This window comes from Thermobia domestica, chromosome 8, assembly GCF_964235325.1.
Source record: "Thermobia domestica chromosome 8, izTheDome1.hap1.1, whole genome shotgun sequence".
NCBI lineage: Eukaryota > Metazoa > Arthropoda > Insecta > Zygentoma > Lepismatidae > Thermobia > Thermobia domestica.
The window spans coordinates 15,779,950-15,792,785 of record NC_137461.1 but is presented as its reverse complement, the minus strand read 5'-3'; the positions used below and the strand labels follow the sequence as shown (position 1 = coordinate 15,792,785).

The 12,836-nt window shown below is 35.6% G+C and overlaps 1 protein-coding gene across 2 annotated transcripts in view; it reads right to left on the bottom strand.

Annotated features, from left to right (window-relative positions):
* Positions 1 to 12,836, bottom strand: part of LOC145692710 (uncharacterized) — a 34,833-nt gene that overhangs the window by 18,228 nt on the left and 3,769 nt on the right. For both annotated transcript variants that reach the window (XM_081768120.1, XM_081768119.1), the window contains exons 2-4: positions 8,298 to 8,371; positions 6,908 to 7,030; positions 1,260 to 1,382 (exon numbers count right to left, since the gene is read on the bottom strand). In XM_081768120.1, the coding sequence (XP_081624246.1) occupies positions 1,260 to 1,382; positions 6,908 to 7,030; positions 8,298 to 8,364 (313 nt within the window). In that variant the 5' untranslated portion in view covers positions 8,365 to 8,371. The remainder of the gene's footprint in view (positions 1 to 1,259; positions 1,383 to 6,907; positions 7,031 to 8,297; positions 8,372 to 12,836) is intronic.

The window sequence follows — 12,836 nt, the reverse complement described above, 5'->3', positions numbered from 1 at the left end:
ATAATAATAATGGTAGCGGTAGTAATAGTACGGAAAATTGATATTTTCGTTTAGATATTCAAGGTTTCGAATCTAAAAACAACGCGTTACTTTCGAAGTAGGATAACATTTATTTTTCTGCGTCAAGTGACACGTTGCTAACGCGTTAGAGCTTTAAGGAAAGTAAAGTAACTTGTAACGCGTTAAAACAAATAAATGAAAGTTTTAGCTACAGAAAACTACATAGTTGTATATTGTAGCATGAATCCATCATTGTTATACACAAATATATGTAGTTTAAGTAATACAGCCTTTTTCTAGAAAAAAAAATGAACTTTAGCTTTTGATTGGTGCATATTTACAATTTTTAGTGCATATTTGCATATTTTTAGTGCATATTTTCGTGATTTTTAGCGCACATTTGCATGCATATTTTGCCGTTTTTTAGTGCATATCGATCCGAAGTCTAGTAAATACATTGTTCTGTTTTTACACTCTCCCTAGGAGGCCCAACATCTGCAGCATGCTTCTTTGCAGAACGTTCTGTGGACTGTAAAATAGGCTGTCTGATAGTCTCGATATTCCAACGGTGACCTGTTGTTCGAAAGTTCTCGACTCACTGCAAGATAGTCTTTCGATTACGAAAATTTTCACTATGTGGAATAGCAAAGTTTAAGAAAAAGCTATTTTTACTGTAATTACAGAGCAGCTGTTTTTTTAATCGACTGTAAATGCGCGACGAGCTCCATGCCAAACCATTATGTGATATTTACAATAATTGAGTGGTCAATTGATACGTAATTTCAAAGAAAAATTGAAAGAACCTGTTTTATTAACCTTTAAAATGTGGCAGGTTTTATTGTGTCACAATGTATAACTACTCATCTATCTAAAAAGAATTTAGGATTGAGTTTTCTGGGCTTTCGGCATCTATGGCCATTTAGCCCCTTACGTTTGAGGGATGATGTCCCTCGGCGAGCACACTATCCTGGGAAATGGAAGGAAGAAAGGATTGGGGAAGGAAGGAAGCGGCCTGGGACCTATAAGTTAGGTACCACCTGGCCCGGTACCATTTGCCTGGTGTGAATGAGAAAAACTCAGGAAAACCTCATTCAGGGTGGCTGGCCTGAAAAAGCGTTTACACTTTTTCGACCGAATGGCCCCATCGGGAATCGAACCCAGGACCGCTCGCGCCGAAGGCGAGAGCGTTAGCACTACGCTAAGCGGGCCCACCTCATCTATCTAAAAACATCTAAAAAAATATGTCCACATATACGTACCATCTATAGCAACACATTCTGCCGTTGGGCAACACGAAGGCTGCGAGCATGGACCATATCGAGATCTGCATTTGTATCTACATCGCACGTTGGAACATGGGTCCGGACAAGTAGGGATTAGCTCTGCAAAGAAGGATAATGCGTCAGTAAGTTAGAATGTGTCCACTTCTGTACAATAACTACGTGGTTAGTAAGACTATTCATGGCTTTGGATTGATTATTTTAACAAAGTGGGTTTTAAGCTTTGGTCAGTGTCTCTTTTGTTAAAATAACTACGTGATACATTTATAACACTCACTTTCATATTCCTTCAAGACTTAGTCTATAATACGAATAATCACCTGTAATATATCAAACCCTAATGAGACTTGTTTTTAGGCAGCAAATGATTCATAGTTTTACATAATTACATAATTTTCTTCAGAGGATAAATTAAGTGGATGGACTTAGTAATTTTGACTACACTTAGAAGTTAGTATAATAAATCATAGTTATATGAAGAATAAAATCTTATATATACTGCATGCTCAAAGTATCAGCCATTAAGAATTAAACCTACAGTTCTTAATTAAAGAGAAAGAAACTTCCTTCTTAAAATTTCAAAATTTACAGTTTATTTTTATTATTATTATTATTATTACTATTATTATTATTATGCGTTGTTCAACAATTCATTAGAGAGGGTTCCCAACAAGGAATGTACACACACACAGACACGCATATATATATATATATATATATATATATATATACAGGGTGTTTCAAAATGACATCGATAACGTTTGGGAGGTGATTCCTGACACCAAGATAAGACGAAAAGTATAGACCAACTTGGGTGCACAAATGCTTCCTTTCGGTGTCATAGGTTGTCGAAAACATGAAAAACTGAATTTTAAAGGTCCATAGCTACACAACTATGGAACCTACCATAGTCGGGTGAAGATTTCACTTAGGAACCAATATGTGCTCTATCCAGAAATACATGTTTCAGAATTCTAAGATACTCACGCAACAAGTTTTATGGAGGCAATTTGGCTACGGGCATATAATTTGAAGTACTCAAAAAACAATCTGTATAAAAATTGTTGCGGAAGTACCGCAGGATTTTGAAACATGGATATTTGGATAGAGTACATACTAGTTCCTAAGTGAAGTCTTGACCCGACAACGGTAGGTTCCATAGTATTGTAGCTATGAACCTTAAACTCCATAAGTTCATTTTTTCATGTTTTCGGCAGCCTATAACTCCGAAAGGAGGCATTTGTACACCCAGATTGGTCTATACTTTTTGTCTTACCTTGGTGTCACGAATCACCTCTCAAACGTTGACGGTGTGTCCATATATATATATATATATATATATATATATATATATATATATATATATATATATATATGTGTGTGTGTGTGTGTGTGTGTGTGTGTGTGTGGAAACGTCATTTCGGACCTCAGAATCAGATTGTGATCAAATTGGACAATTGGAGTGTGATCAAATCCACGTTCTTAAATCGAAAAGACACATCTACCATAACTGTCTTGAAAAATCCATGCCGCCAAGTCGTCATGCCTGCTGGAAATACGTGTCTGGCGCTTAGTTAGAAAATGTAGTCATATATATCAAATTGAATTTATATTACTATGGCGCCTGGTAGTCACAACTGGCACCTACGTCAGAAGAACATTTTTCGAGCATTATGTACATATATTGTAGCGGTGTACGGATTTAAGATTTTATTTTGGTGACGGAAACTAAGATTTATTGGAATTAAAATTGGAGTGTTAATGTAATGTTATGTCATATGAACACGTGCATTTGTTTGTTTACGTAAATAGTTGTATTTATGTTGTGTTGTCACTGAAATAATGGCGAGACGCTAAATCGTCAGATTATTTGTTTTGTTTTGTTTTGTAAAGATGAAATCGAAAGTTGTAAAGTCATCAATGTGCAATCTAGTTTGTTAACATTGACACAATTTGAATGTGGCACAACTTTCAGATCTGCAGCGATTGTTAGACTGGGAATTTGGTCACGACGGGTTGAAACCAATGTTTCACCAATAGCTGAGGTAAACACAAATGAACCACAAAGCGAATTCCAGCGTCTGGAATTGTGAACAAAAACCTCTTGTTGGAGAGGATCTGGATCAGAAGTGGATCAGAGAAATCAAAGACACATTAGAAGAGAATTAGCAGCCTAGCAGTGGTCTGAGATTCATCACGACCATAAGTAGATCAAGGGTGATCACTTCCAGTTCGACGTCCAACCATAGTCCGCTGGTAATGGTTGGCTTTTAGTTGGTATCTCGTCGGAGACTACATACAGCCAACAATCCTGTCCAGGAGATCCAGAGCTGAGGAGAACAACCATCAGTCCAGACATTCATCGTATAAAGCAGGTATGTGTGCCTCAGCTATGTGCGTGTTGATCGTGATTTAATTTCCAGTCGTTTACGATTTGTGATCTGATTTGTTGTGTTACACTCACAACAAATATACACGCAGACATTATGACATCATTTAGATCAATACATTTATTAAACGAATCATAGAGTTCGTTATCATTTTCTCTCAGTTAACGTTAACCTACTCATTCTGGATGATGAGTAATAGCAACTTCTGAACGTCACTCTTCGATCATCAACCATGCTTTTAAGGCACGACGTTAGGAGGTTGTTAATATTGTATATCAAGCATTATGTGGCATATAGCATTCATTACATATATTGACTCATCAAGTACAGAAATATGGTATAAGAAGCCAATGTATTCACCCCATATCCATTATCTTCAGTTTCCTTTAGTTGTACACGACCTATAAATAGCTACGGCCAGCCAAATAAGCTCGTTCATTTGAGTAATATATAGTCAGTGCCTTGTCACCCAAGCTCCATTATTTTTGCCTTTGTGGACACTAGAGTTCGATATATCTTAATTCAGGTTGTTCCTTAATTGATTAATGACGCTGGATCAGCATAGAGAAATTTTTAGTGCTCCCAAACGTTGTAAGATACCATGCGCACCGAAGTAACGCGCATTAATAATTTGACTAAACAGAAGGTATGTATGTATTTAAAAAAATAGAGAAAAAATAACAAAACATCTTAAACATTTATTTCCTTTCTAACGCTTTGTACGCTAGCCAATAACTTGCGAAGTTTGAAGCACAAGCTGACGAGAATGAGCTTTAAAGATGAAGAACACAGCATTTAACTAATTTGTCCAAATTGTATGCAGTATTAAATATAGACCTTGTAGGAAGTAACTTTCTTTGAGCATGACTATACAATAACTTTTTTTAATAAATTATTTGAAAAACATCATAACATCTGGAAGTGAAATTGAACATTATGCATATGAGTAAAGTAGTTTGTGATATCATTGTATTAAGTAGAAATTGAGTTGAGTCAACCCCTGGCTACGCCACTCATGAGTAATGAAGGACTTTCCTCATTATAAAATGCTGTATTGTTTAGCCGCCGGTCTACTGATCCCCACAATGACCCGTTTCAACTCTAGGGTTCGAGGTGGCTCAGTGGTAGAGCGTTCATCTCCGAGTGGTGTCCCAGGCTCGATCCCGGCTCGCCTCAAATAAACTTTGTGGTAGACAACACTTTGTGTGTGTGGGGGAGGAGGCTTTCTCGGGTTTCTCCCGTTTTCTCTTACTTTCTGCATTCCACCATTTCTTCATTTCTCATCATCACCATCTCCTTTACCCGAGCCAGCATAACAGTGGAGCATAAAAGAGAAAGATTTCATTTCATTTCATTTCCGTTTTGACTATATTTTATATCTCCCTACATATTCTGACATCGGATTACTTGTATTGTTAAATTTGTTCCGCATAGCGATAGGAGAAAAAATGAATATTCATTCGTGAACAACCGAGGGTTGCAACAAAAATACTACCAATTCTTTCCAGTTCATGGTCCCGTCGTATTGAGTTTTTCACGGAGTGCAACTAAGTGGTTTGTTTGAAGTGTTGAGAAAAACGCTTTTATCATAGTTTAACGTCCTGTGTTTATGTAACTAGGGTAAAGGGGGCGGTGATGATGGGAATTAGTTAAATGATGAAATGAAGAAAATGGGAGGAAACAGAACTCCAAGAAAACCCATACATATCATGTTTGTTTATCACAAATCTCACTTGGCTGGAACTGGGATCAAATCACAATGGTATCTAAAAGTAGAAACTGGTCCAAAGGACAGCTCGTGGTATTGTGTAGAGAGTTGAAGAACATTTTAGACAATAAAGTATTTCAAATTTCTGCTTCAATCCTGGATCATGTTATATATGTTTTTTGTAGTGAACGTAGTTGCATGCGTGGATTTTCTCAGAGTTTTGTCTCCTCTCTGGCCAAACTTTTCATTTCAATATTATTTATTTATTTATTTATGCTTTTTAATACCATTTAATTCGGTACCTCTCCTTTAACCTAAAGAGCATGACCGGGATACATTAAAATTATGACTTTTCTTTTAATAGATTAGTAGAACACACGAGAAAGAAAGTATTTGACAGTTGACAAATTTTCATTTGCCAATAACTCGGGAACAAATGAATCAATTTGAATCTTTTTGTTGTTATCCTTAGAAATAATTACAACTTGATAACTTGCCTAAATCGGTACTCTAGTTAGTTAATTTGTTGTTGAGTTTTTAGGAAAAGAAATTTTGTCAACTGAAGAATACTTTCTTTCGTGACTGTACCATGTTTACACATTTGGCAATAGTAGAAGTAATATCTCCTGCTGCTTATTTCGACTACCAAGTGAAGGATTTTTTATTTTGAGGATTATTAGAGTTTAGCGTGCTTTTTAACACCATGGTTAGACAAGAGGTGAGTCTTTAGCTTAATGTTGACTATTATGTACCTAGAACTATGTCCAGAAAAAAGAAATTTTAGAAAACAAAAGATTTATAGAAACTAAATAGAGCTGAAAGGATTGGCACCTAATAACGTTTCGTCCGTAGTAGCAGAGACAATTTGCAAACCGATTGCTGTAACCTTGCATTGGAAGTCGGCAAGCTTGCATCCAACTTGATTGGAAAACGTGCAAGCATGCCGCAAGCTGGATTCCAGTAACGATGTTACAATGGGGGCAACCTTGCAATCATTGTTCCATTCAAGCTTGACGCAAGCTTTTTACAAGTCACGTCAATAGCCAATGAACAGCCAGTGATGATATGATGCTCTGCGAAGGATCTAAAGTATCACTCGCAAGTACAACAAAAGGCAAATTGTATGAAAGCACGCGTTTAAAGAACAATCGTAGAAACCCAAAAGCGAAGCAAGCGCCAAATGACCGAAAGGTCTCTTGCTGCTTGAAGTGCATAGAAAAGGTTTACGTTTATATAGTAGACAATAACTTAAAATTATTCTTATATCGTGAATTATAACAAATATAATTCATTGCGAATATTTAAATTTTGTTTGTAAATTACATAAAAAACATACAAACTTAAATTTTCCATTTCTTCATACATTAGTCCTTTTTTTTAAAAATATGCTATAACTACATGCATTTTATACCATTAAAAAGAAATATCGTATGGCAAATACCAAAAAATGATAAATTCCTGTGTTAATATTTTTCAGTGGAAGTCAAAACTACACAATACAGTACTCTCATCTTTAAAAGCATACATACTGTCTGCGGGAACACATTCTGCAGTTGGACAACATGGCGGTGCGAAGCATGGATCATATCGATGTATGCATTTATAAGTACATCCTGCATTGGCACACGGATCTGGACAACTTTGATTTCGCTCTGCAAAGAATGATAAAAATTAGGTAGGATGTGAGCTTCGTTACAATATCTGCTTTCTACGCAGCACGTAACAACACTTGAGTAGAGCTCCTAGATTTTCATACTAAAGAAATACAGTACAGTAATTTACTTGCTTTTGACTGAAATATTAGAAACATTAGAATATTAGAATTAGTTCAATTCTAGCCAAACGTGAGTGATAGAAACTAATTGCCATCAGTTGAGAACTGATGAATAATAAAAGCGAAATTTTTAAAATTTCGTACTAGTGAAACTAATTTATATTTTGGAGAAAAAAAAGAAACATTTGGAGGTATTAACAAGTTTTGAGGACAAGTGATGTGAATACGTAATATATTTGGCTGAACTTCAACATCTAGAAGGCCTATAGTTAAGGGTTAATTACAACGGTAAAAGAATACTATTGGTAGAAATTAGGGAAAGAAAATATTACTGGGAAGTTTTAATTTATCTTAAATATCTCTCAGTTCGAGAATACTGACAAATTTGTTTCATAAATCATAATAAATTTGTCTGAAAATATGTACCAGCATAAAGTAATAGTAAAACTGTCATTACGCGAGCATGGTATTTAATTTGATATAATGCGACACGCATCCAGAAAGTAACCTTCCCACGCGTTCCATATCTAGGAAACGGTATGTTGCGCGAAGCGACTGCTTGCATGTGAGAGAGTAAGATCCTAGCATGGCGCATGCGCCAGTGGAACTTCCCTAAGTGCTCTCAGTAGCGTCGTGGCAGTGGTTGAAGATGGACGTTCCTATTCCAGCTCCCGCTGCGTATGAAGTGCGGGCAGTGATAAAGTTTTTGAATGCATAGGACATAGTGCCGATTGAAATCCATTGGTTAATATGGTTTCCTAGCTATGGGACGCTTGGGAAAAGTTACTTTCGGGATGCAGCTCGTAAATTATGCATTCTTTGCTAGTAATTAGTTGTCATTATCATGTTTATATACAAGTAGAATAATTAATTTCAGGGTTACGATTTCTTTGATTTGAAAGTTTTCTTTTAAAGATTGAAATGAAAATGACTTGAAAGTGAACGTAACTTTTTTTAGAGCCATTAATGATGAAAAAGAATACATAATAAGAAGAAAGAAGAAAAGAAAAAACACAATAAAAGTAATTATGAATTTATTACATGATAATAAAAAGGTTAAAGCCGCAATATCCTGATGTCTCAACACTGAAGCTAACTAACTAGAATGTAAAATATGTGTTGATTATTATACAGACGCTACTTACGTAACATTACGTCAGCTACACACAAAAGTGCAACGGCTACGAAAATTATCCACGTTCCTTGTGCCATCTTCAGCCTAAAAGTAGAAGAATAACGTTAGGTACCATCTTTAATATACAGGGTGGTCCACGAAAACCCGACCCGCCTTTCATGAGGCTGAATAAGTGGTTTTGTAAAAAAGGAACAATACATGCTATTAATGGAAAGATCTGCAGTCATGAGAATTTAAGAAGATTACGGAAGTTGCTAAAAATGTTCTCTTGCAATAAGAAGTTCTCTTGCAAACATGCAGGCTAGCCGGTTTTTCGTGAGCTACCCGTTAGAAAGGTTCTGATTTATTGTCTCACATCTTCATATCTTTAAGACTGTCATCTTCAATACTAATTTATGTATTCATATAATAAAGCTCCGTAATAGAATAATTGTAATATGCATTAAAATTTATATATACTAAATCTAATAATTTTTTTGTAAGTGTGCATTTTAGCATCTAAAAAGAAAAACATCCAAGCTCGTTTGCTAGAAAGCTAGAAACAGAAAGTGATGACCAAGAGTGAAAGTACGGTACGTATTGAAACAAAAAATGAAAATAGAAAAACATACAGGTGGAAACCAAAACTGATGTGTATATAAACTGTCTTTGACAGAAACAAAAGGTCTTCTCTTGTTCAGACAATCAGCAGATCATTGAGTCTTCTCTTATCTGTCGATAAGCTTGAAACGAGCATAATGACATTCAGTTATGACGGATCACCATATTTAATTCTTTAAGCCTTACCTCTATTTTAATATTATGTCAAAACTTAAAACAAGAAGTTCGTAGAATGCGGAGGTCTTCCGCTGACAGAATTATTCTTTTTATCTAATCTGAAATTCCAAAAGTTTCATGTTTGTATTTTATACTACTATTGTAAAATCACACTAGTCATAATGATGTAGATTGAATTTGTTTGCTTTGCATCTTGCTCATTAAATGATGCATCTAAATTCATTTACTTCCTTGTGCTTACCGACAATAAGTCTCTGTTTGAATCCTCATATAGTTCAATTGAATACACATCAAAAGGTCTTTATTATTATCTTAATATACGAGAAATTCAAATGTAAAGGGACTTGAGAAAGGATACATTTATTCTAATGAAAGAAAACTGAAAACTGAAATACACATTATTTTTCCACAAAATCTCTCAGCATTTCAACGCACTTTTCCCAACGTTTCTGAAGTTTTTTGATTCCGATGAAAAACAAAAAAAAAGTTTTTCGTTTGCACTTGTAACTAATTTTGCACCGCATCAATGACTTCTGCATTGGTTGTTCTTCCTTGTTTGAAACGCTCTATGCATTCGTAGGTCTTGCTTTGCGATAAGACATTTGGTTCAAAGGTCATTTCGTTCAAAAGACAATTGGTCCAAACGACATTTCGTCCAAAAGACAATTGGTCCAAATGACATTTCGTCCAAGTCATAATGTTATAGATTATGTCCTTTGGACCAATCGTCTTCTGGACGAAATTTCCTTTGGACCAAGTGTCTTTTGGACGAAATGCCCTTTGGAGCAAATGTCTTTGGATGAAATGTCCTTTGGACCAATTGTCTTTTGGACGAATTGTCCTTTGGACCAAATGTCCCTGGACCAAATGTGTTTGGACTAGAGATGTGGGTCGGGTAAATACCCAGTGGATAGGTAAATAAAAAATGGGTATTTACCCCTTTTGTATTTACCTACCCAAAAAATGGGTATTTTACGAAAGTTCAATTATTATGAAGTTTCAAGAATTGTTAACCGTACCGGTGACGTTTCTCTGTATTTTGGGGTCTCTCGAGCATGATGTCTAATTCATTCACTATAAATATGGAAAATAATAACCAGTTGACCTCGTCCAGGTGCGATGCCGGTTTGAAGGCAATTTTAACCATGGCGCACCAGCGGTACAATTTTGGACATTATAGGTTATTCTCGGTTAAAGCGATATCTAAAACCTATTTTTTTTTCTCGAAGAACTTCATAGGTAAAGAGATCACAATATTGAATCGAATGTTTTGAAAGGGGGAGATGGTGGGGGTAAGTTGTTACATTTTTCAGACGAAGCCCTCGTGTACACCTATACGTACATCAAAGTTTGATCAACGTCGATCAAGCCAATCTTGAGAAATAATTCACACCATATTTCCGATTTTACGTCATCACTCACGAACAAATCAGATTGAGAATCAGAATCAGAGTTGAAGCTTGAGGGATTAATGTCTCCTCGGGGTACCTACACTACCACCCACTTGCCGTCTCAAGATTTATCTGGGACTATTTTACTATACTTATGCGTGTATGCCCTTTCTTCGCCAAGGTGTGAACAGCTTTTAAACTTGGATTTGTTTTACACCAAGACTTAAAAAAAATAACAAAACTTAGTATGACTTTAAGCCTTAGGTTGTCCAAACATAGAAATCGTACATAAATTCTCTTTGTTGAATGTTTGGGAGAAAGCCCCAGTTTTAAATGTAAAGTCTGCAATACGCCATCAATTTTCAAGAACTCTTTCAAGTTATTGGGTATTTTCATTTGAGAGCAGATGTTTTGAGAGTACTTCAATCCAACAGTTTTTCCTGAAACGTGCAATTTTGAAATTTTAAAATTCTCAGAAATGTTTCACACAAAACAACTCAGACACCCGACACATAAATAAAAGATAAACGAAAGCTGGATTATGTATCTAAAGCATTACATATCAGAGACTATAACTAGTTGAATAAAGACAACCAAAATTATCTAAACCTTTCCGAGTAGAACATTATGGACTTCAAGTTAAATCACTCATGAAAAAAGTGTGCCCTGGGTCTACTAGTTTTAAACTTAAAAGGACATTTTAGAGTAGTTTTATCATGAAAGGAGAAAATGAGTTCGATATATTTGATGCAGTCGTGTTTATTATATGAAAATATGCTGAAATAAAAAAAAGCATTACATCAATTTCCATCAAATGTACATGTTTTCCTTAACTTTTATGGCCTCTTAGGTTCAACGTTACTATTTAGGATTTTTGATGAATCTTAATATAGACGTTTCTTAAAACAAATAACAACATATGGAACGTTAACGAAGTCTTACGGGAAGTATATTACAGGAAGTGTTGAACGAAAGCCTTGTCAACGCGATCTCGTTAGTGGATGTCCCCTGTTACTTGTTGGTCACTCTTTGTGGATTGAATTTTTTAAAGAAAATTTGTCCTTCGTATGCTCTCCCATCAATGTATCGCCTGGTTACAAGTTACTTGGATGCTCAATACAGTGAAATGCAAGGGGAAGTTAAAATGAAGTTAGAGGAATTCTCCAAATCTACATTTACAGTGTGACGGGTGGAGTAACTTGAGAAATGAATCTGTCATTTATTTCGTCATTTCAAAGTCTAAACCTGTTTTTGTTGATTTCACGTTGTCAAAAGATGCACATTACTTGTCTGAAGAGATCATGAATGTTCTGTAAACAATATAACGCTGTAAAAATTTTAGTAAATATAGGAGACAACACGTATAACATGAGAGCAGCTATTATATTAGTAAAACAGAAGTATTCTAATATAGTATCTTTGGGTTGTCTTGCTCATCTCCATTTGCTTTGTTCTGACATCCTCGGATGTCCATCGGATGACATCCTCGGATGTCCCAGTAAAGACATTACTGGGAAGTGTAACTGATGTTGTTAATACAAACATAGACATCACTTGCAAGCACTATTTACACAAATCTGAATGGAAAGAAGGGTTACAATTTCGTTAAAGTTGGTAGGAAAACAAGATGGGGAAGCCATTTACACTGCCTCCAAAGTTTCTTGTCAATAAAACTAGGCTTCAGACGCTCGCTGTGAGTGAAGAATTGTCATTACCTTTAGAAATCAAGAAAAGACCTCTTGATAATGTATTCTGAGTTTGTATTGAAAAACTTGAAGCTATTTTGAAACCTATAGTGGATTTGATTAATTGCTTCGAGTAAAATAAGCCTCATATAGACACTGTGTATTCAAAATTCCAGAGAATTCATCAAACTCGGACAGAACAGTTACCATCGTCAACCCTTTCAAAAACAGAAGAGCAATCTATAATGGAAAAATTTAAAGAATGAAGTCAATGTGGGTCCAATTCTCCACAATTCCACTTTTCAGGGCTGCAAATTGACAGCTGAATAATTGCTTGATGAATAAATCTTATTTGTGAAGTTGGAAAACAAATGGGATTGAATTCCGTTTTACGAGAGCACATTTGACTGACTACAGGGACAAGGAAGGAATATGGGCAAGGAAGCTTTTGTGGGACGGACTGGAACAAATGAGCTCACTACTTTGATGGAGAGGGTTTCGAGGCATCACTGAATTAGCTGATGTTGCAATTCGAATCCTTAGTGCTCCTGTTACATCTGCTGCCACAGAAAGAACTTTCTCTACATTTACTTGGACCATAGTAAAACAATAAATTGTTTATCATCGGAGAGGGCAGAGAAACTAAAATATCCTTCGCATAACTGGAAGCTTTTAAATAAGAAATTACCTGAAGTT